A 22,697-nucleotide genomic window follows, 5' to 3' on the forward strand; every position below is an offset into this window, starting at 1 on the left:
TAAAATAATACATTCTCCCTCATAGAAATGGTCTTGACAGCAGTCTGAAAGTAGAAGTCCTTGTGCTTGTCAGGTAGTTCACACCCTAGTGTCACTAAGCGGACAAGGCTACATGAAAATCTAAAATTATTAGTAGGTGCTATTACGCCACGGTAGGAAGTAACTCTTCAGTCACATCGCTTTTTTAATTCTCCCTCATTAAGGACTATTTACCTGCAACAATAAAGCTTTCATTTTCAATTATTTGGGACTCAGCTCATTTCGAAAAAGTGTGGTTACAATTTTTAAATGAGAAAAGTGTCATTTTTCTTGCCTTGCCTAACTTAAAGTTGGTAGGAGGATTTGATCAAAACACTGGTTTGTAGATAGACTGAGATAGGCACTTTCAACCAAAATGGAGAATTTTTCTAAGAATGATGAGCATATGAGAAGAGGGACTTATAGCACTATAGCATTTGCTGCTAAGAATACACTATAATCTATCATTTATTTACATACAGTATAAAGTAACAAAAATGTGAAATAAGATTGCTCGCAGATCTCCTGCTTGAGCTGTAAAACAAAACTTCCATAAAATTTATCACATACCTGTAAACAGCTACTTTTCCAGCTCCAAATGCACCTACTATTAAATCTGGAAAAAACAAAATAATTTTATAAGAACAACTTACTACCCTCCAGCACAATTTTGCAGCCTAATTTATTCATATTCAAAACACAGTAACATAAAACAAATGAGCTAACTCATACTTTCCGGGTCATTCTACAAGAACATAGTGAGGAAAAATATTTCACATTTTTGCCATGGTAGCATATTAGTTCACTCTCAGCCTACATAACACAGAGTCATCCATGCCACAATCTCCTTCTAGCTTGTCTTGGAAGGGAAACAACTATTTCTTTAAAAATCCAAATGTTTTACTCCAAACCATTACCTGTCTGTCACACGAATGAGTGGCAAACAGGTGCAACTTTTTGGGTGGACAATCTCATACCAGTTTAAAGTAATGTAGTTTAAATCATTTTTTCCTGATGACCTCTGATCCCATCCTGATTTATTAGATGAATTGTATTTTTGTTAATTTAGGTATTACCATACTTTAATATCTATCTAGAGAGAGAGGTAAATTTTATAGTTTAAATTATAACCATATATTTGTTTAATTTGCATGGGAGATCTGTGCCTTTAAGAGACCCAGCAGTGGCACACGCTAGAAAATTATTTTAATGTAATTTAAATTTGTTAAATTAATTTAGTTAACCCAGTGCACACACAGTGTGTAAACCAACCTACAGATTCTCTGTTGAGTAACATATCCCTGCCAGGCACTATTGGGCTGATTCTCCTTAAACTGGATTTACAATGCTGGAACTCCAGTGGCTTCACTGGAGAGCACACTTCTATGAGGGGCCATCCCAGTGAGAATGTGTGAGCGGTTTCTCCCCTTGCGGCACTTAGGAGCTCCCTTTGTGATAATGGCTCTCTCAGACAACTCTCAATGGACTCGAAGCCTGGGCAAGTAGAACCTGAAGAGAAGTGTACCTCCTTGGTTAAGATGTTGTGAGGTGAGGTGTCGCAAGACAACAGCTCATGTGACAAAAACTCTCCTAAGATTTTCCACTCAGCTGGGTTCCCTGAGTCTCACAATAATCCAAATGGATTTAATAAGATATTTCTCAAGAAGACATGTGGGAAAAGAAACATCATGCTATGTCACAAACAGATAGAAAAAAGACAAGTAAAATAGGGGTTCCATTAAACCTATCATATATCCTTGCAGGCTTTAAAGCTGTGGTTTAAATTACAGCAGCTGATTTCAGAATCTGAGCTTCCATATAAGAAAGATGCCTCAAGCCTTCATGGCTGCAAAGAAAAGCTTGAAGTGGTGACAGATATCTGCCTGAATCTGCTGAGTCTGAGGACTGGTCTACACCAAAAACTTACATCAGCATGGCTGTCTTCTAGGGGTGTGAAAAATCCACAAACCTGAGAGATATAGCTATACCGACCTAACCCTGTTTTAGACAGTGCTAGGTCAATGGAAGAATTCTTTTGTGAACCTAGCTACCACCTCTCGAAGAGATGGACTACATATGCCAATGTGGTAGTTAATGTCAACACTGACGCGCTACAATGGTTCAGCTGCAGCACAGCAGCTGTAGCAGTTTAAGTGTAGGCATACTCTGAAACAATGCCTCTGAGAGGAGTGAATTGCTCCACTCATCATAATGGAGTGTTAACTCTAAGACCCACTGTTCTGGAGAGCCGCACCAACACCACCTCAACCTCAACATAGGAATCTATGTGTGGAGGGCCTCTGTACCTCAATCTCTTCAAGGCTTTGCTAGGGTGAAGTTGAAAGGGGACCACACATGTCAAATCCTCTGCACAGGTAAGTAGGGGCTACACTCCTCCACAGCCTACTGGAAGACAGGGAATGGTGGTCTAGAGAAGGATGAGGCCCATTCTTGCCAAAAATGAGTGGTGGTAGACCCCCCAGAAGCCCAGCAGACTGCTAGTGTGAGGGCTCCAGCATCTACCAACTCAACCAGGGCAAGAGGTGTAGCAAAGGAGTGGGGCCATGCTATGGGGGCAAGGCAAAGAGGCCCCCCATTTGGAGCTGTATCTATGGCTCTGGATTGTGCTGATTTGGGAGCTGCAATTCATTCATTGAGCAGCCACTCACACCCTACATCAAGCTGAGCTCAGCTGCAGGGGAGAATCTACCCCAACATGACCTCCCAAAGAACTTGAAAGAGCATGAGTATTAATTGGGAACAGAGGAATTAGACTGAATAAGCAAACATTAAAAGGTCTGATTGTGTTAATGGTGATATATAAAATCTAAAATAAGGATAATAAAGATGATGTCACTGTACATTCACACAGAATAATTTACTGAAAGGTCCATCCAGAATTCAACTACAACTGTGGTCAGTTTATTATAATTCATTAGTCTCATTGTACTCTGTTTCACTGTCATTTAGGGCCCAATCCAACTCCTACAGCACTAAATGGAAAGAGCTTTTTTTGACACTGATGGGAGTTAGGCCAAACCCTTCATTAGCGAAGTAATAGTTCTGAACATGCATAATGTCAGAGTCATTTATGAGCAGTAGTTTGTAAGTTTATTGTGTGTTGTGTAAAGGAAAAGCCATTAATCATTTCTGTGAAACATACGTGCAAGACGTCCAAATTATCTGAAGTTTGGCAACTTTCTTCTCCTAAAAATAGATGGAAGTTGTCTTCATTACTTGCTTTTTTATTGCTACATATGAAATGTCACTGATGCAAAGGTTATTAGCTGAAAAACAAATGTTTGACAAGGCAATTGGAATTTCCACAGCAAAAAAGTAATCTTAACTAACTGTCAGGATCTCTTCCAAATGAAGCCTGAAGAAAAACACTTGCAAGCTGGAACATAAGACTGCATCTATTTCATTAGTTAGGGTTTGTTTTCTTTTTTCACAAAGGCAAGTCGCTATGACCCTAATTTAAAAAGATCATCTATGAATCACTAATAAGAAATAGCTATTAGACTGTTTCCACTTTAATTCCAACTTCCAAAACTGAAATCCACTGCAAACCCCTGAGTAATGCCCACAGATGAGAATGGGAGTTAGACATAGGTCTGAAGAGAAGAAATGATCATTGACAAATATCTGTTCCCATCCTGTAAGGTGCTGCATTCCTCTCACAAAGTACTGAATGGTCTCAGTTCCCCAGGGACTGCTCCCATTTAAATTAGTTGGAGCAGAGGCATGCCCATTGGGAGCAAAGGATGCTTAACACTGGGCTCCACCTGAGAAACGTACATCTATTTACAAATGCAACATGGGGTCTCCCTCCCATAGATACAGATCAGGTGGTTTATGAGGGGAGTATTCTCCCAAGGTATCTAAATGTAACCCGCAAGGTTACATTAAAATCCTCCCCAGCTTTATCAATATTTGCTGAATACCCATAATAGTTGGATTAAGAAGGTTTCAGAGTAACAGCCGTGTTAGTCTGTATTCACAAAAAGAAAAGGAGTACTTGTGGCTCCTTAGAGACTAACCAATTTATTTGAGCATAAGCATAAGCATCCGATGAAGTGAGCTGTAGCTCACGAAAGCTTATGCTCAAATAAACTGGTTAGTCTCTAAGGTGCCACAAGTACTCCTTTTCTTTTTGGATTAAGAAGGGAATTCAGCAAATTGCCCGTTCAAAACTTACCATTTCCCCTTCCTTTTGGGCCCAAAATGTCCTGTCTGCCTTTTCCCTTGGCAGAAAATGGCCCTGCCAGGCTGAGTGATCCATAGGACTGAAATGCCCTAGAACCCCATTGTGCCATAACTCAGGAAACAAGAAATTTCAAGGGATGTTTCCACTGAGAACTGTTGTGATAACTGGGCTTACAAATTTACCCTAATTGTAAGCTCAGCTGTAGAAAATGAGTGTAAATTCATGAATTGTCACAATGACCTGTTGTTTACGATGTAAGGAGGAGACAGAAAGGCTGAACTAATTTAAACAGAAAGGGTTTTACTGATACCACTCAAGGACTATGTTAAGTTTATGACTGGTAAACAAGAGATGCAGAGAACAGAAGTTAGGTGTGTCGGAAGTTAGGCCTATTGGTGGACAAAATAATGAGAGGATGGCCTATTCCACCCAACACTCCCTTTCTAGGTTCTTAGAAAGAAAAGACTTTGGGAGGAAATTAGCAGAAGCAGCAGCTGTCTGCAGTGAGCTTTAACATCATAGCTGCAACCCCCATTATCTCTTGGGATCCCAGACCACCTTTGTCCTAATACTGAGACATGTCCTGACCAGACCGGGCCAGAGAGAGGGCTTCAGATGGCACTGACACCTCAAATGGCTTAAGATAAATCTCAGCCACCACCTCAGATGTGAGACTTCACCAGCCCTCTCCTCTGCCATTTATGTCCTTTTCTTCTCCAACCTTTTAAATTTTCTTTTCTGTCTCTCTCCTTTTGCCTTCTGTTTCATAAGAGTCTGTCTTAGATGTCCAAGACTGCATATTTTGCAATGCTGTTGTGAGCCTGTGACCAGAAAGAGGCAACTAAAAGCAATGCCCTAACCAGCCTGATGCTGGTACAAGTTTGCCAGGTCTCAGAGTGGCTGATAAGACCATGTGTTTCTCCAGCAGTGAGGTTGCAAGTGAAAGTCAACACCAGAGACAGAAGCTCCATTTTCTACCTTTCTTTCCCTTTTGCGTTTTGTCTTCTAAGTAACAGGATCAGACTTTAACAACAGCTACAATGATAGTTCCAGGCCATCTCAACTAACTTCTGCTCTTGTCCCCAAAAGGATAGCCATTACCATCTTTGATGCTATCTAAAAGATTGTCAGACAAGGGTTTTTTTCCTTTCAGAAACTCTTTCCAGCTAAAGGGAAAGGGAACAAGGGATGTTGTTAAAATGAAAGCCCTATTCAATACTTTACATTTCAAATGCTTTAATTGTTTTTCCTTCTTTTCTGTATTTTCAATAAAAAGTTAAAAGGACTTTTAATGATGTGTTTGCCATGGTACTAAGCACTCTGAGGTCTCTGTATAGAAAAATCCCAAACCTTGTTTAAAATTGTTTAATGTTGGACTGTGACTGGGTTATGACCCAGTGACCTTTGACTCCTGGAGTCTATATATTGCATCTAAATTAACACAACAGAACCCTTCAGTTTAGATGAATGAAACCCAAACTGGAGGGATTCACAGAGCTTAGTCCTGAGATAAACTCTCCCTACATGAAATTAGGTAAAGATGCAGATGAATAATTCAAAGAGTACTGCGGAAATTAAACCACTCTAGTTATCTCCATGACTGATTTTCATTTTGCTGCAAATAAAGGGCTTAATTCTGCAAGACCTTACATGGTAAAGAGAAGGGAAAGTCCATCCGCTGACCTATTGGACATGATGATCAACAGCTACATAAGTAGCAACCACCCGTGGCAGAGAAAGGCACATTAGGCTCGGGAAGGTGAGCTGACACCTCCACCAGCATCCCTTTCCCCATCGATGTGCCAGATCTGAAAGGATGTATGCTGAGGATGGAAATTTGGCATGGCTTGTGCAGTGGTGCTGGCTATGTCTACACTGGAGCTGGAAGGTGTAATTTCCAACTGAGCTAGCATGCTAAAAATAGACACGGAGCTGCAGCGGAAGGGGCAAGATATCCCAAGGGCACACCTAGAATCTCAGATGGGATTGTACTTGGGACAGCTAGCCTGTCCCACTCCTGGTGCCACCATGGCTACACTTCTAGTTTTAGTGGTATCACAGGGTTGCTGGCCCCTTTAAGGAGAGCGTGGGCCCCATGGAAAGTTACAAGCTAATATAAGGGGAATGAGCCTATCTAAGCAGGTAATTAATTGAATAATGAGCACCTCAGTCTGATAAAAGGCCATCAGGGCTCAGGTGCAGGGAGGTGCTCACAGAGAGGGAAGCTCCCTCAGACCACAGGCCGCAATGAGGAAGGCTGTGCAACCCTGAGCCAAAGGGAGAGATTATAGGCCAGAAAGGCCAGAACTGAGAATCACACAGCCCAAAGAGAAGGGCTGTGCAATTCTGTGAGTCTGAGAGACTTTATTTCAAGTTTATTTGCATTTAATAAAGTAGAACCCAGCAGGGGAATTTTGTCTCACACCCTTTGGACTGGAGGAGTCCTTAAGGGGCCCTGAAAGAGGGGAAAATGAGGCAAGGAGTGCCTGCAGCTCCACACTGGATCAGGCACACCTTTTCTACCTTTCTTTCCCTTTTGTGCCGGCACCCTGCAGGCACACCCTGCGACAATCGGAGCTAGGTATGTCTCCTGGAGCTGGAAATTACACCTCCAGCGCCAGTATAGAAATATCAGCTGAGTGAGCCTTCATCCCTGCTATGGAAATAAGCATAGCAGTAAAGTTCTGGAAAAAGCAGACAATGAGGCTGCTCTTCTCCATCTCCAGCCTCCCTGAGTGATGTTTAGATTGATTCAAGCTAAGCAGGCAGTCACCCTCTAGTAATATCTCCTTCCTCCCCATGCAAGATCCAGCCCAAAGCAACTTTGAAAAGGGACTTTGCCATACAACACAACCAGGCAGCAAGTGACGTGCTTAGAGAATCCCCTTTTCCTTGAGTCTATCCAGAAACCCTAAGTTATGGCCTGGAGTCTCATCTCTTGCCTTGGGGGTTAGTAGCCAAAAATTAGCAATTGCCAGTTCTGAAAAATTGTACAGAATGGCCTACACTCTGCTCATGAGACACTCAGGAGTGAGCTAACCAAAGGTTAAGCCATCTCTCATCATGGTACTACATATCAGGATACAGAGAATAAAAATGTTTACTTTTAGGCTCTACCAGTTCCTAACCCTTTCTGAATATTTTACCAACAGTTTAAGAAATATATCTGTATATTCTATTAGTAAAAGAATCTGCCTTTTAATGACACAATATGCATTGCAATTGGGAAGTCTTTGGGACCCCCTGAGAGTAAAGGTCTGGTATAAATGGAAATGTTATTAAAATGGAAAAAAATTGTATATCTGAAGTATGTAGTGTATAAAATTGTATATCATTATGCCTTGTGGATATTTATCTTTGCTGTTTCACTCAATTGATCCCATCCCTTTAAGAAGCCCAAGGAGCCTGAGGTTTGTAAGGTAGATTTATTTCCCTCTTTTGGGGTTCCATGATCTAAATTTCCATCAGCCAGTTCCCTTCAGTCCCAAAAGTCCAAAGTAAAAGGTCCCTTAAAAAGCTTACTACTACAGTAATGACCATAAGACAGATCAGAGGATGATCTGTTCCAGGCAACCACCAGTGAAAAACTCAGCCTATAGCCAGAAATAACCTTTGTCTGCAAAAACAGCACTTTCTTCTGACCCAGTCACTCACAAGGTCCTGAATAGTTCTTTCAGGGGGAACTTTCTTTCTCCTCTCAGCTCTTCTGACAGCAAGCCCCTTAATATCAGCAACTGCGTCTGGCTGGTCTAATTCCACTCTCCCCTGGGGTCTGAATTAACCCCCTTCCCTAACTTCCTGAGGCACCGTTTCTATTCATTCAACCCTATAACTATCCACTTCTTGAGTATTTTTAATGTTTACCACTTAAATGAGTCCTGTTATTGACTGGGATAAATATATTTCCCCTGAGCACCACTGAACGCATGATATTGTGATGTTCATGAAATCTCCCAGAGCATTTTGGAAAAAAGTGTATCTGTAAATTAAAATATATACCACCATTTGATTCGCTATAAAATGAGGATGTTCAGGAAATGGTTGCATTTTCAAGTGATTAAAATCAATCACCAATATGATACAAGCCCATTATCTGCTTTAGTTTGCTCCATTTGGTTGCAGAATCCCTTCCCCGTTCTCACTCACACACTGTACAGCTATCATCAGAGCTGATGCAAGGTTTTATTTTTTGTCTTCTGTAACTCTCCTGACTTCAGAATATAATCATTACTAGACTACAATGCTGTGATACTATTGGCACACTGCCTGTTATGTTCAACAAATTTTATATCATGAAAAATCCCAGCTTTTAAGAAAGAAACTTGAGGCTTTCCTTCCTGCTGTTCAAGTTAATGCATTTAGCAGATGGCACTGTTAAAGACTCAATCTTTAATAAGATTAGACTGGATTATTGAATTTTAGAGACAATTTTGCCTGATTATCACAGCCTTGTGATAACATTTTGTTAAATGTTTCTAGAGACATCATTTATACTATATATAAATCAATCTTTAACTTAATAACTGCACCCAGAATAAGGAAAGCTGACCCAACCAGAGCTTAGCTAGAAGGAATAATCAGGCCCAACAGAACTATACCAGTATAAAACTGGGGTAAATCTGAGTAGAAAAGGCCCCTGACTTCAAAAGGACAACCTAGATTAATGAGGATTACTTATACACGTGTTCAAATATTGTAATTTATCCAAGCAATAAACACACACAGATGCTCTGCATCAATCTACTTTGTTAAAAAATTGTTTAAATAGTTCTGGATGACAAATAAATTTGAAGACGCCACAATCTGCTTGAGGAAATGCCACTGGCAGAAAACAGGCTGAATCAGTTATTCATGATAAACCATTTGCTCAGCTATAATCAGGCAGCAAGTGACTCAACATATGCCATGGTGTGAAGACAGAAACCATACAGATTGAAAATGCATGAGTTCTACAAGGCTACGTCTACACGACACACCACTTTCAGAGGCATGTAGTGTAGTACCTGCATGCTCCCTCTAGCAGGCGTATAAATAGCAGTGTAGACAGTGAGGCACAGTTTAGGAGATGAGAGTTCAGATATACCTGAAGGGTTCGGGTATTTATGTAAGTACCTAGCCTGTCTGCTCTCTACTCGCTCAAGCTGTGCCTCCCACACAACTATTTTAAGCAGTGTAGTATCCCATTGCCTCCTTGCTGCTGGACCCTTTCCCCACTGCAGGGAAAGACTCTCTCAGCAGGGAAAGGCTCCAGCAGCTGGGAGGTTGCAGGGAAAGGTTTTGCCAGCTCCCTTCTGCTGGAGTTCTCCCCCACCACAGGGAAAGGCCTCCGGCACAGCAGGGGCAGCGAGGAAAGACTCCACCAGCTACCAGCCTCAGGGAAAGACTCTGGCAGTGCGGGAGTCGGGAGGTTGCAGGGGGGAGGGGGGCAGAGAGTGAGGAAAGACTCTGGTAGGTTCCAGTTGCCGGAGCCTTTCCCTCCTGCAGGCAAAAGTTCTGGCAGGGAGGAGGCAGCTGGGAAAGGCTGAGCCATTTCCAGCTGCCTCCCCCCTACCAGAGTCTTTCCTCACCACAGTGAACGGCTCTGGCAGCAGGGAGCTGCTGAAGCTTTCCCCCACTATCTGCCCCCACCACAAGCTTTCACTGCCACCTGTAGCTACGCACCACAGTGTGGACACAGCCTGCTTTTCACTGTGACATGTAGCGACACGTACGCTAAACACCACCGAAAGCAGTGTGCAGTGTAGAGCTAGCCTTGTAGATGAACCAGCTGGATGTACAATTACCTAGACAACCACTGATCCTGAGCACTCAACAGGGATCAACAAAGGAAAACATTTATTTTCCATTGAACACATTTATGGATTTCTCTTGCGTCTGTCAAAGCTGAATTACTCTGTTTAAGAAAAAGAAATGAAATAAACCACAGTTCAGAGAGCAGATCTAAGGTGCGATTCTCACCCCTGCTCCATTGCGCCAGCTCCTTTACAGCACATAAAAGGTTTGGAGTGGAGTAAAGAGTAACAGGATGGCTTGCCCCAGTAAGGACTAAAAACCTAGTTATGAAACAGGCACATCTGAGCAGAGATCAGGTGATTCCCCTATAAGAGAAGTAGGAAGCTACAGGAAGGGAGGATGCTTAGGGAGAGCAACCAGAGGAAGCTGTGGCAGAGACTGCAGAAGAGCTCCAGTGAACAGGAGACCCTTGACTATAGGTTAAGGGTTTGAGCCTAGAAGCCAGAGGGCTGTGGGCCAGGGAGAGCAGACTCCATGGGTTAAGAATGAAAATACTGCAGCCAAGTGGGCCTGGGATAGGGTGACCAGATAGCCCGATTTTATAGGGACATTCCTGATTTTTGGGTCTTTTTCTTATATAGGCTCCTATTACCCCCCACCTCCTGTCCTGATTTTTCACATTTGCTGTCTGGTCACCCTAGCCTGGGAGTGGCCTGCAAAAGCAGCAAAGACCCCAAGCAGGAAGGCCTGGGAATAGGAAGAGAAACTTTTGTTTGTGTGAACTTTAATTTGGAACTTGGAGTTTTATTTGGAGTTTATTTTATGTCAATATTTTAGACCCTGGAAGAAGGGGCATTATTGGACTAAAAGCCTGTGTGGAGTTTATTTGAGGAGCCCAAAAAGGGAAACTGAGGTGAGCAGTCACTTGCAGGACTGCTTTGAGGCCACAAGTGGGAGCCTGGGAGGAGGCCACTCACATTCACAGGCTCCTAAAGACCCATCCCTAGTCAGGGGATGATTCCCTTGACGCAGGTACTGTGGAAAACATATGTAGAGTTGTCTCCCAAGGATTGTCTCACAAACCCTTGTGTAGGGGGTGTACCACGTGTAGGGCTGGGGCCAGGAAGAGTATGTTGGGGCAGGGCCATTGCACAGAACACAGCAGAGATTGTTGGCAGTGCTGGACCCCCAGGACTACTTAAAATTACCCCAGGAGGTCGCTCCAGCCCCAGGACTGACAGCATGCAAATATGGCTTAAAGCTATGTATCTCCCCCTCCCCGTCTGTGAGTTGTGTGCTGCACCTCGTAGGAGCATAGCACAAAAATCTCTCCCACAATTCCTTTAGGATTTTACTCCAGAGTAATTGAGTCATATGTGCACAAACTTTTTTTAAATAGACTTTTTCACATTTTCTAGTCTTCTCCACCATGCATCCCTTACCCTCTTTCCTGAGCTAGACTGGGTTAAGTCCAGTAAAACTGTATTGAATGGAAGTCAGGGGAGCTACTACTCCTGATATATACCAGTGTAAATGAGGTTAGAATTTGACTCTATAACTTCACTACCAGAAAACAAGTAGTCGAAAAGAATGGGCAAGAGAGACTACTATAAAGGCAGCAGCCCATCTAATTTCTCCCCATTCCGCTTTCTTTATCTGGAAGCATGGAGGTCAGGCCTCTAGTGCCAAGTCTATTATTTCTCTTTTTTGCTTTCTAGCTTGGCGATCCGGAAGATATACGAACACAAGATGTAAAGATGATAAATAAGTTTGAGAGACAAAGAGAGACAGTATGAAGTTATTGGTTGAACACTTGGCTTCAGCACTGGTTACTGGCAGCTACAGAATGAATTACTCTTTCCTTCCACTTGCTTATCAGGATCTGGACCCCAGTTCCATCAAGACACAGCATTAAGACTTGGAGAATGGAAGAAGAAAAAATGTGGAGAATAGTTGGTCTACTGGGGAGCACTGAAAGGTCTTCACCAGTCTGTTTTCTTCCAATACCGGATCCCGCCTCATACATCAAATCTCTCAAACAAGATGCAAGATTCTTTGGTTTCTCATCTGGAAGAATGGGAGAGTCTCTCTCTGAATAATCACATGGAGAAGCAGAAATAGCTCGCATCATGATCCATCTCTTTTGACAGTTAAACAATCTCCCCCTTTCACAACATTTCAGCTGAAGGTCCTGGCATAGGTGTGAATAGCGTCTGGTGTGCTCAGCCATGAAAGAAAGGGAAATTCAGTTCTACAAATGATAAACTGCCAAATTCATGGGAGCATGCAATAGAATTCATGCTTATTTGCTTCCTCTGAAGAGTTCTGGTTTCACTTCTGAATTCAGCCACAGAGGAGAGGCGGTGTTACTTAGTAGATAGTACTAAGTACTAAGACAAAACTGGGACTCAGGAGACCTGGATTCTATTCCTGGCTCTGTCACTGGCCTGCTGGGTGACCTTGGGCAAGTCACTTCCCCCCCGCCTCAGTTTCCTCATCTACAAAATGTAGCTAATGAAACTGACCTCCTTTGTACTATTAAGAACAAAAAGAATCTGTTTGAAGGAGGTGGATCTATTTCAATCTATTTGAAGCATTCTTTCCTTCTATTTTGCTTTCTCTTGCCAGCCTTACAAACTAAGATTTAGGTTCTGCCTAATTCTTGTGCGATGTGCAGCAAAGAGCCCTCCCCAGTTCTGCACTGACCATGCAAGGGCTGGCTAAAATTGCAGTCCTCTCATCAGTGGAGCACAGGGACTGCTTCTTAGTTATTCTGTTGGGGCTGGGAGCAATGGGCAGTACGTGGCTCTGCCCTGTGTCACTTGGGTGGGACACTGCACCCGTAAAGAGACGTAACAGTTTGAACATTCCCCTCTGTATCAGAGAGCTCTATGAGGTGTTTTGCCACAGGATGTCAACAGTGCTTCCCTTGAAGTACGGTTCCTCACCACTCCCAATGCAGGGCTGTGCCTACAAGGCACAATCTAGCCTTGCATGACCAAGTGTCCCTTTTGATAAAGGAGTAATTCTAGGCTCATGTCATCTGAAGTGATTCTAAGGTTTCTAAGATAAAAAGCCAAACTCCTATGAAATGATAGTAGTTATGAGAGTATTCCATATTTCTCTGCACGAGCAGCAGTATTTTGATGGCATTGCTTCCTTGGACGTGGGGTCCGAGGGCCATGTTTAATAATAAAAACCTTGTTGAAAGGTTAGACACTTCCTGTATTTTAACAGAGTTGAAAACGGTGGTCTGTTAGCTTTAACAGTGACAGCGCCTATGTCGGGCTGGCTGAAGACAGAAGGCCATTCTGTTGAGGAGAGTGCTAACGAGCAGGGAAAGCCATCCTATCTGTTGTGCTGACAGCATTGGAGGAGAATAGATAAACTGGATTAAGTTGCTGTTCAGTAGTCTTCTGTTTTGTTAGGAAAAATGCATCTTTAATATCTACACTTTGTATTTGTATGTACCAATAAACGTGTTTTTGTAAGAGCAATTCTAATCTTTGCTCTCTGCAAAGAAGATTCAACCCTTTAGATATTAAATGAAGAACTTCCAAGCATTATGGTTGAGATTTTCAAAGCAGTGGATTTATCCACAATTATTCACCAATAATTGGTGGAAGCTTTAGTCAAACACAAATTATGCTCTAGTCAAACAAGTTATTAGGCTCAATACAGAGGTAAACAGGTGAAATTTGGAAGTATCGTTCTATTTGTCTACTTCTAGGATAGAAAGAGCTGAAAGCCTCATGCCTCCCTATTGAGTGCTTTAATTATAAGATGCAAGGTTACTTCCGACATTCCGCACACATGAATAAAGAACTATTCTACCAGGGCTACCTCATGAACTAAGATGACTGACCCATTGGCCAGTGACAATTATATAGGCACACGCATGGCTGTTCCACATATTAGTCTCTATAAATTAGATTGACTAGTCTCTTGCAGCTTATGGCAACAAATACTTCCCCTCCAACTTGACATTTTCAGGGTAAAGTTGTACTATTATTTAACAGTTTAGGTCTTTCTGCATTGAGGAGTGGATAAGCTCCTTCTTTGTTTGACAGTTCTTTTTGCCCTATCATTTTTTGGGAGGTGGATTTTGCAACATTGTCAGTGTAGGTAACTGTAGGATTGAGGGAGAGGTTGCCTATGGTAAAACAGTTACTAGTAAGTCTTTTTTTCAAACAACTCACCCATGTAACAAAACAAAAACCAAATTATCACATGCTAAACACATCCCACAATAGAATTCTTCAGGTAGAAGCACAAACCCAAAAGTGACAGTCAGGGAAAAATCATAGAATCATAGAATATCAGGGTTGGAAGGGACCCCAGAAGGTCATCTAGTCCAACCCCCTGCTCGAAGCAGGACCAATTCCCAGTTAAATCATCCCAGCCAGGGCTTTGTCAAGCCTGACCTTAAAAACCTCTAAGGAAGGAGATTCTACCACCTCCCTAGGTAACGCATTCCAGTATTTCACCACCCTCTTAGTGAAAAAGTTTTTCCTAATATCCAATCTAAACCTCCCCCACTGCAACGTGAGACCATTACTCCTCGTTCTGTCATCTGCTACCATTGAGAACAGTCTAGAGCCATCCTCTTTGGAACCCCCTTTCAGGTAGTTGAAAGCAGCTATCAAATCCCCCCTCATTCTTCTCTTCTGCAGGCTAAACAATCCCAGCTCCCTCAGCCTCTCCTCATAACTCATGTGTTCCAGTCCCCTAATCATTTTTGTTGCCCTTCGCTGGACTCTCTCCAATTTATCCACATCCTTCTTGAAGTGTGGGGCCCAAAACTGGACACAGTACTCCAGATGAGGCCTCACCAATGTCGAATAGAGGGGAACGATCACGTCCCTCGATCTGCTCGCTATGCCCCTACTTATACAAAAAGCTAAAGAAATGTCTCAAATGAACTGAAGATCCAAGTGTGCTACCCAAACTTCCCCCATTCCGCTTTAAAGATGCCCTGTGAAGGACTACAAAGCCCTTCCACTTCTCAATTGCTCAGCTTTTTCTCCCTTGAGTCTTTTAATGTTATCATTATCCAGCTTTTCAAGCAGCATTTTCTAGAGCAGACAAGACCTGAATTTCTAGCATAAAAAAAACCCAAGCAGAAAAAAATCCCCCTTTTAAAAACAAACAATAATCCCAAATCTTTCAGGCCTTCTTTACCTAGAATAAATAAGTCAAAAAGGTCTCCCCCCCCCCTTTTTTTTTTCTTTGCAAGTCACCTTTAATTTACAAAATCATGCAGCTAATAACACCAACTTTCAGGTCACTAACTTGCTAGCTGTAATAATATAAGCTAAGGAAGACAAGCTAAGAAAAATAACTTTATAAAGAGTCTGTGAAACCTAAAGCATTAGCAAGTATTAGTGTGGTAGGTCAACAGTATACAACAGCAAGTCTATGCATTCCACGACACTGGGTACATTGCAAACGTTCAGAGATTTCTCAATCTTGACTCAGAGAAATAGTATGTACTGATCCTAGAAGAAGGAGTGAATGGCATCAGATTAAAAGGATATTGTCCATTTAGGCAGCATATGGTCCTGGAATGCTGCTTCAAGCTGGAAGGACTTCACTAAAAAAAAGCATGCAGTAGTGGTATAATCTTGATAAATACCATTGGATGTCTGTAAACTATTCATTGTTAAGAAAAATTCAAAACAAACTAAAAAGGAAGAATCTGTATAACAGAGTGCAAATAAGGTCATGGAAAGACCTAAATAAAATCTGTGACACAAATTATGGAATCTTTTTGCATTCTCTCTGCTTTTCGTAATGAGGTCAAAAGCAATTAGGAACCTATATATAGAGAGTTCAGCAGCTATTTGGAAAGCAAAGCTCTAAGGAAAACAACTAGCAACAAACACAACCAAGTCAGTCTCTTCCCTTATAACATGACATGGTTTTAATTAAGGAAGAATGTCAGCATGGAGCAGACCTATAAGCTCAGTAGGAATGAGTGCATTCAAATGTTGAGTGGGGAATAAGGGTTAAGCTTTTTTTCTGTAAACTTCACATGTTTTATGTTAATGTAACTGTTTAAGCCCTTGCATTTCTGATGATGTCTCTTGACAGGAAAGGGAGTATTTGTTTTGTCTGACTTTAAGTTCTCAGGAAAACATTGCTAGAACTACACAAAAAACTGTGTCTATTCTTTATTGCGACCTCTGCCTTCCAAAAGGAACAGTTTAGATGCATTTTCCAGAGAATGTAGGTATGAAATTCCCTCTCTTATGGAAAAATCTTACCTGGGTAATCATTCTTGTCTATGTCTGAGTCTCCTCTTAGAGTAAAGCCAAATCCCGCAGGCATGGACTGTGACCCCCAGGCTCCATTGAGAACCTGCGAAGGGTTAGCATTTAACCCATTCCTGTGTCCATTGTAAATGAACACTTTGCCTCTTCTGTCTTCGCCTGCGAATGGTGCACCAATTGCAATGTCTGCAATAGAGTAAGAAGAGTTGACAACATTAAAACAAAGACAGAATTAACTCCGACAGGGAAAGTAGACCAGAGGGACCTGTGTTCTGTGTTAACAAGAGCTGGGGCTTAATCATTTTTTCTTTATTGCATAGATTCTATTTCAAGACAAATACGTAAAAATAGTGCTTTAATAGTGCTTTAGTGTTTCAAACTTTCATGCCTATAGTTGTAATGAATGCATATTTATATGAAAGGGGCCTCACATTGCAATAGACAGACAACACACGTATATTATTAATTGCACATTTTCCTTTGTCATGTTTTTACAGCAATCAACAAGATTTAACGAACTGAGACTGAAATAATGGCTAATGTTACATTCATCTGTTTAAACTAAACACACACAGTGATGTTCCCTGTTTTCTCCATCACCTAATTAATTAGCAGCAGCTCTTTAAGAAGGTCTGCTTTGTGGCTTGTCCTTTTTCCAGCTTAAAAAAAAATTCAATGACTGCAAAAAAATACATTGTTGAACAGCCAACTTTACAGCATGCAGAAGGGAAAACAAGAGTGGCGTGGAGTAACAGCATAAGATCAGTTTTCAGACTAACAGCCGTGTTAGTCTGTATTCGCAAAAAGAAAAGGAGTACTTGTGGCACCTTAGAGACTAACCAATTTATTTGAGCATGAGCTTTCGTGAGCTACAGCTCACTTCATCGGATGCATACCGTGGAAACTGCAGAAGACATTATATACACACAGAGACCATGAAACAATCAGTTTTGTTTGTATGTAAAACACCTTACCATGAAATGGGAAACATCCCCTTTGTTTTCATGACCAATAAAAATAAATAAATAGTATAAAAAAAGCTTTTGAGGAGGATCTTGGAGAAGAGATAAATACAGCATAATAGACAGGCCCACAGGGAATGCAAAGCTGTAATTCACTCAAGGGACTCTCTGGATCTCTTAAACCAGGAGAATAAGCTGGAGCAGTTCACGAAAGGAGCAGATCCCCGAAAGTGAATTTATTCTATTAACTGATGTAGGGCCATATTCTATTTAGAATGTATATTCTTTATGTATAACAAACCCTCCCTTGCTACTTTTCAGGTACAAAAATCAAAGAAACAGCCATGATGACTAAGTAGACAGTCTGAGTTTATCAGCTAAAAGACAATGGCCAACATTTTCAAACTGATGAGAGATTTTGGGTGTGTAGCTTAAGTTTCTTAAGAGGGCTGAGCACCTGTCTGCTGACAGTCAGGCACCTTTAATGTGTCTCCAGCTAGAACCCCAGATCACTACCACTTTAAAAGCCTTGGCCAGTGGATGGAGAAAATAATCTCTGATGGACAGGATGGAAGACATGAGGACAGATTTTTAAAGGTATTTAGGCCCCTAAAAATGCAGCTAGGCACGTAGTGGAATTTGCAAATGCCCTTAGGTGCCCAGTTTCCACAAATCAATGGGAGTTAGGCCCCTAGGCACTTTTGACAAGAGATCCTCATAAATGCTTCAGCTATGACTGTGAGCAAGATGCTCTACCTCTCTGAACCTCAATCAGCTCATCTACACAACTGGGGAAGAAGCAGAACACCTCCTTTTAAACTGATGCTGTATCGAATCAAATACCTTTATAAAAACATCATCTTACATTTTAATCCATATTATTACGAGCTGAGTTAAAACCTCTTTAAGATGGATGTGTGAATGAGTTCTCCATTTAAGCCAGTTGTAAGAGACAGTTAAGGAGCCACACCCAAAACAAAGCCTACTAGAGTCTACCCAGAAACTAGCACTAGGTGGACAGAGGGCTTGACCGGATGGGTGTGTGGGGTGGAGGGAATTGACAGAAAAGAAGGGCTTGCCTACACTTAAAACATTAAAGCAGCAAAGCTGTACCACTGCAGGTGTGTGACTTGTAGACACTACCTACGCCCATGAGAGGGGTTCTTCCATTGGCATGGGTAATTCACCTGTCCGAGAGGCAGTAGCTAGATCGATGGAAGAATTTCTCTGTCGTCCTAGCACTGTCTGTACGGGGACTTAGGTCAGCTTAACAGCACCACTCAGGGATGTGGATTTTTCATGGCCTGTACTGACATAGTGAAATCGTCCTAATTACCTAGTGTAGAGTAGACCAGGTCTAAAAACAGACTAAGTCAGAGAGACAGACTGAAGGAGCAGCTGAAAGCATGTGCCTGACCCTGGAAGAAACCTGGGGAGAGGTTTTTGGGTCAGGGGTGCTGGCGGAAAAGACTGCTCTTGAAGCTGTGAGCAAAAGAAGCTATTTCCTGTTATTTGATTCCCTCTGCATTCAGATACACAGGACTTTGTACATTCTTTGTAAATAAACAAAACTGCTTCAAAGAAATACCTATCACCAATCTTTGCTCCGAACTGGAACACCCACAGGGACCCAAACTTTGACTAGCCATTCGGGTCAAAAAGGGGCAATTCTGGTCTGAACAGTGGGATCTAGTTTCCAAGGAGAGAGATTGTGAGCTGGGTACTCCTATTGAATCAAGATGGAACAAATGGAAGTGCTTGCAGAAATCAAAAGCGGCCAGTAGGATTTAAAACAAAAGCTGGAGGTTTTGCAGGAATTGCTCAGAGATGATTGCAGACTCAGATGAGATCTCTATTGGAGCAGCAGCAATGACAAAGTGCCTGGACAGAATGGGGAAACCCACACAGGCTTGAATGGTAAAAGAGATTGATGAAATGATCAGCAACGTGACTGCCATTTGCTATGTTTTGGGGGATAACCCAGACCAATAAGGGGTTCTGTCACCACCTGCCCTGTAACTGTGGGTGCCCATATGCTATGCAGCTTTGGTTCAGACCCGACACAGTAGCATTCCCACAAGCACAAGGTCTCACCCTGGCTTCCACCAGCCGAGTTATTCTTTGCAACGTGACCCCAACAGCCCTTCCAGTCTCAAGTCTCCCCAAGTCCATCCACCCGAGTTCTTAACTACCAGACTCTCGGCCTTTTTCTCTCTGGCTTGTCATCCCCAAAGGAGTGAAATGAGCCCCCCAGGCACAAGCTTCCTTTGGGGGACACACTCCACACAGATTACACAGCTGACATGGGTTTGGGGTAAAAATAAACAAAAGAGTTATTTAATAGAAATAAATAACAGCAGCTTGAAATATGAAATTGTAAGGGGAAACAAACACATACAAGTTACACAGAAAATAAACAAAGATGCAACAGGCTTTACACTTCCAAATTAGATTACAGTCCCTTTCCTAATACAAGTTACCTATTGCCTTAGAACAGTTTACCATCATGCCCCCTGTCAGGGGATCCAGAGTTTCACAGACAGTTCCTGCTAAGTGACTGTCCCTCAGTTTCTGAAAACCTTTCACTTCAAACCACTTCCATTTTAAAAACAAGTTTTTTTTCAGGGTTTTTTCCATCCGTCACTACAAAGTGGGGATATCCTGTTGTCTTAATGTCTTCCCATTAACTTTAATGGCCTTTTCCTGGGTGTACAATGGATTATTACTTGTTCCTGTTTTTGTGCTCCTCGCTCCTGCAAGGTGTATTTGACATTGTAGTACAGGTTATGAACAGTTTTTTTTTTCTCTCTCTCTCTTCATAACCAGTCTGTAAACATATTTCATAATGACCATCAAGTTACAAGCTTTCATAAAAGACCTTACTGAACATATTTCTGTACACAATAACATTGGATACAATCAGTTGATTCAATTGATTATTCATTGGGGTTCAGATCCCCCTGTTCTCTCCTTGGGTTGTGTGGACCCTGATTGTCACACCGTTAGCCACGGGTTTTTCCACAAAATAGCAGACAGCAAGCAAGCTTTAGCTAATCTGAAACTTGCCAACCAAAATGAGCTGCAGCAAGGATTTATGGAACTAAAAATTCAGCTCCAGAAGGAAATTGAAGGGTCACTGAGCACAGTGGAAGGCTGTTGAGATACTGAGCTAGTCAAAGGACTTGGGTAAGACCAGACATTTATAACAGTTTTCTATCCTGTTCATAACTAGAGAGACGTTGGGAACAGTGATACAAAACCCCACTATCTCTGTGGGCAAAACTCCCTGGGAGGCTTATTTGTGTCAGTTCAATATTCCAGCTCAGATGAATGGCTGGGAAGAGGGACACAATGAGCCCTGTAAATACAGCTCTGTCTCCAATATGTATGCAAGGAGGGAGTCTAGTGTGGTTAATGACCACATTGAATGACTGGAATAAATGACACATGTAGTTTGTAAAACAAGGAAAATTTGCAATAATGCAAAAATTAAAGAGAACAGTTCAGACAAATGCTCGTACTGTGACAAAACTGGTCATAAAAAGGATTGTTATACATTTAAGACAGGCCAAGACAGACTGTCACAGGTATCTAGTGGAAACCTCTCCCCCAGTCTGGGAAATGTGGGGACACCAAGCTGAAGGGGCAACGCTTGGAGGAAGAATGACCATCTCCACAGTTTTTGTTTAGATTTGGGCAGTTAAACAATAGTAACCGGAGTTTGGCTATTGTGTGTGTGATAGCATCTGTGATGTGTACAGGAATTATTGACACATGCTCAAACATAACAGTTATGAGACCAGACACACTAAAAAGGCCACGGAATAGGGGATGCAAAACTGAACAACCTAAATTGGTCTCAAATGGAGATGGTATCTGTCCAAAACCTGGGAAGTTGGGTTTGAAGATGAGACCTCTGAAATTTGAGCTGGGTGGCTGAACTAGTGGATGAGCAAGTAATTGGAGTGGATTTCATTATGGCTAACAACTATGTACTCAATAATAGGAAAGGTGTCTTACAAATTCAATCTGTGGAAATGACCTTTAAAAATATGGCCCAGGTGAGATAAATGGCCTATAGGTCTGCTCCCAGGTGCAGAAACCACTATAACAGCTATATGCTGTGGCAGCTTGCCAGCAAAGGAAAGAAGGAGAGTGCTTGAACCCTGTTATGAAATCAGGGTCTTGGGGCAATCTTAGCTTTCAAAGCTCTCGTGGCTCTGAAATAAGAACTGATCCCTGTTCATTTGCTGAATGTTTCCAACAAGCATCAAATAGTTAAAAAAGGCGGGTGGGGCCAAGGGGGAGGGAGGAACTGTAGTTGCAAAATGTGAATTGGTAGATCTGGTTAATGCTGGTATTGAAGAAAACTACAAGGTAGAAGACGGAGAAGGTGAGCTTCCAGAATTTCTATTGGACCTGTTGCAGCACGGTGTTGTACACTGGGGAACAGCAGAACTGTTTAAGAGACTTTCTGGTTAGAAATCAGGAGCTGTTCTCCTAGTCCAAAAGAGACATAGGTTGTACTACACTGGTGCAGCACAAAATTGATGGCGGGCGGCGGAGGAATCTGACCCTCACTGTTACCAGGAGCAGAAAGGGAAGAGGCACTACAGACCATCAACGAAATGCATCAGGAAGATATTATTGAGCCTTCAACCAATCCTTAGGCCTCCTGCATAGCTCTGGTTAAGCAAAAAGATGGCAACACAAGATTCTGTCTGGAATATAGAAAACTAAATGAAGTCACTTAAAAAGGATTCTTATCTATTACCATGAACAGATGATACCCTAGATACTGTAGCACATTGTCTGGTTTTCCACACTGGATCTTAATAGTCGGTACTGGCCAGTGGAAGTGGATGCAAAAGACAAGGGGAAAACTGCTTTCACAGCAGGACAATGCTTGTGGCCATTTAAAGTGTTGGTTTTGACTTGTGTTTGCCACCTTAGAGAGGATAACGGGGAGGGTATTACATGACATGCCCCTCTCAGCCTGTCTATTTTATCCTGGTGCATGCAAAAACATTTTAACAGGAACTAAAACATTTAAAAATGGTCTGTGATAAGTTGAAGGCAGCCAATTTGAAACTGAACCCAAAGAAACGTTAGTTGTTTCAAAAAGAGGTAATCTACCTTGGGTATACAATTAGTGAGGAGGGAATTTCCACTGACAAAAAGAAAATTGAGGCTGTACAGAGCTGACCAACTCCCCAAACACTCACAGATGTGCAGAGTTTTATAAGGCTCTGTTCCCATTACAGAAGGTTCATTTGTGGGTTTGCCATTATTGCAAAACCACGGCATATGTTGGGTGAGAAAGAGAAACCATTTCAATGGTCAGCAGAGTGTGATGTAGCATAAGGCTCTAATAACTGCTCCTTTCTTGGCCTATCCATGTTTTGAAACCCCTTTCATACTGGACACAGATGCTATTGCTCATGCTTTGAGGGAAGTATCGACAAAAGAACACAAGGGAATTGAGAGGGTGGTAGCTTATTATAG

General features: G+C 42.0%; 1 protein-coding gene across 1 annotated transcript in view; it reads right to left on the reverse strand.

The window, feature by feature from the left end:
* Window positions 1–22,697, reverse strand: part of ITGA8 (integrin subunit alpha 8) — a 173,703-nt gene that overhangs the window by 102,989 nt on the left and 48,017 nt on the right. The window contains exons 13-14 of the mRNA XM_084620269.1: window positions 16,225–16,416; window positions 589–634 (exon numbers count right to left, since the gene is read on the reverse strand). Coding sequence (XP_084476395.1) covers window positions 589–634; window positions 16,225–16,416 — 238 coding nt within the window. The remainder of the gene's footprint in view (window positions 1–588; window positions 635–16,224; window positions 16,417–22,697) is intronic.

The sequence above is a fragment of the Lepidochelys olivacea genome (genome assembly GCF_965140295.1).
Source record: "Lepidochelys olivacea isolate rLepOli2 genome assembly, chromosome: 2".
Taxonomy (NCBI): domain Eukaryota; kingdom Metazoa; phylum Chordata; order Testudines; family Cheloniidae; genus Lepidochelys; species Lepidochelys olivacea.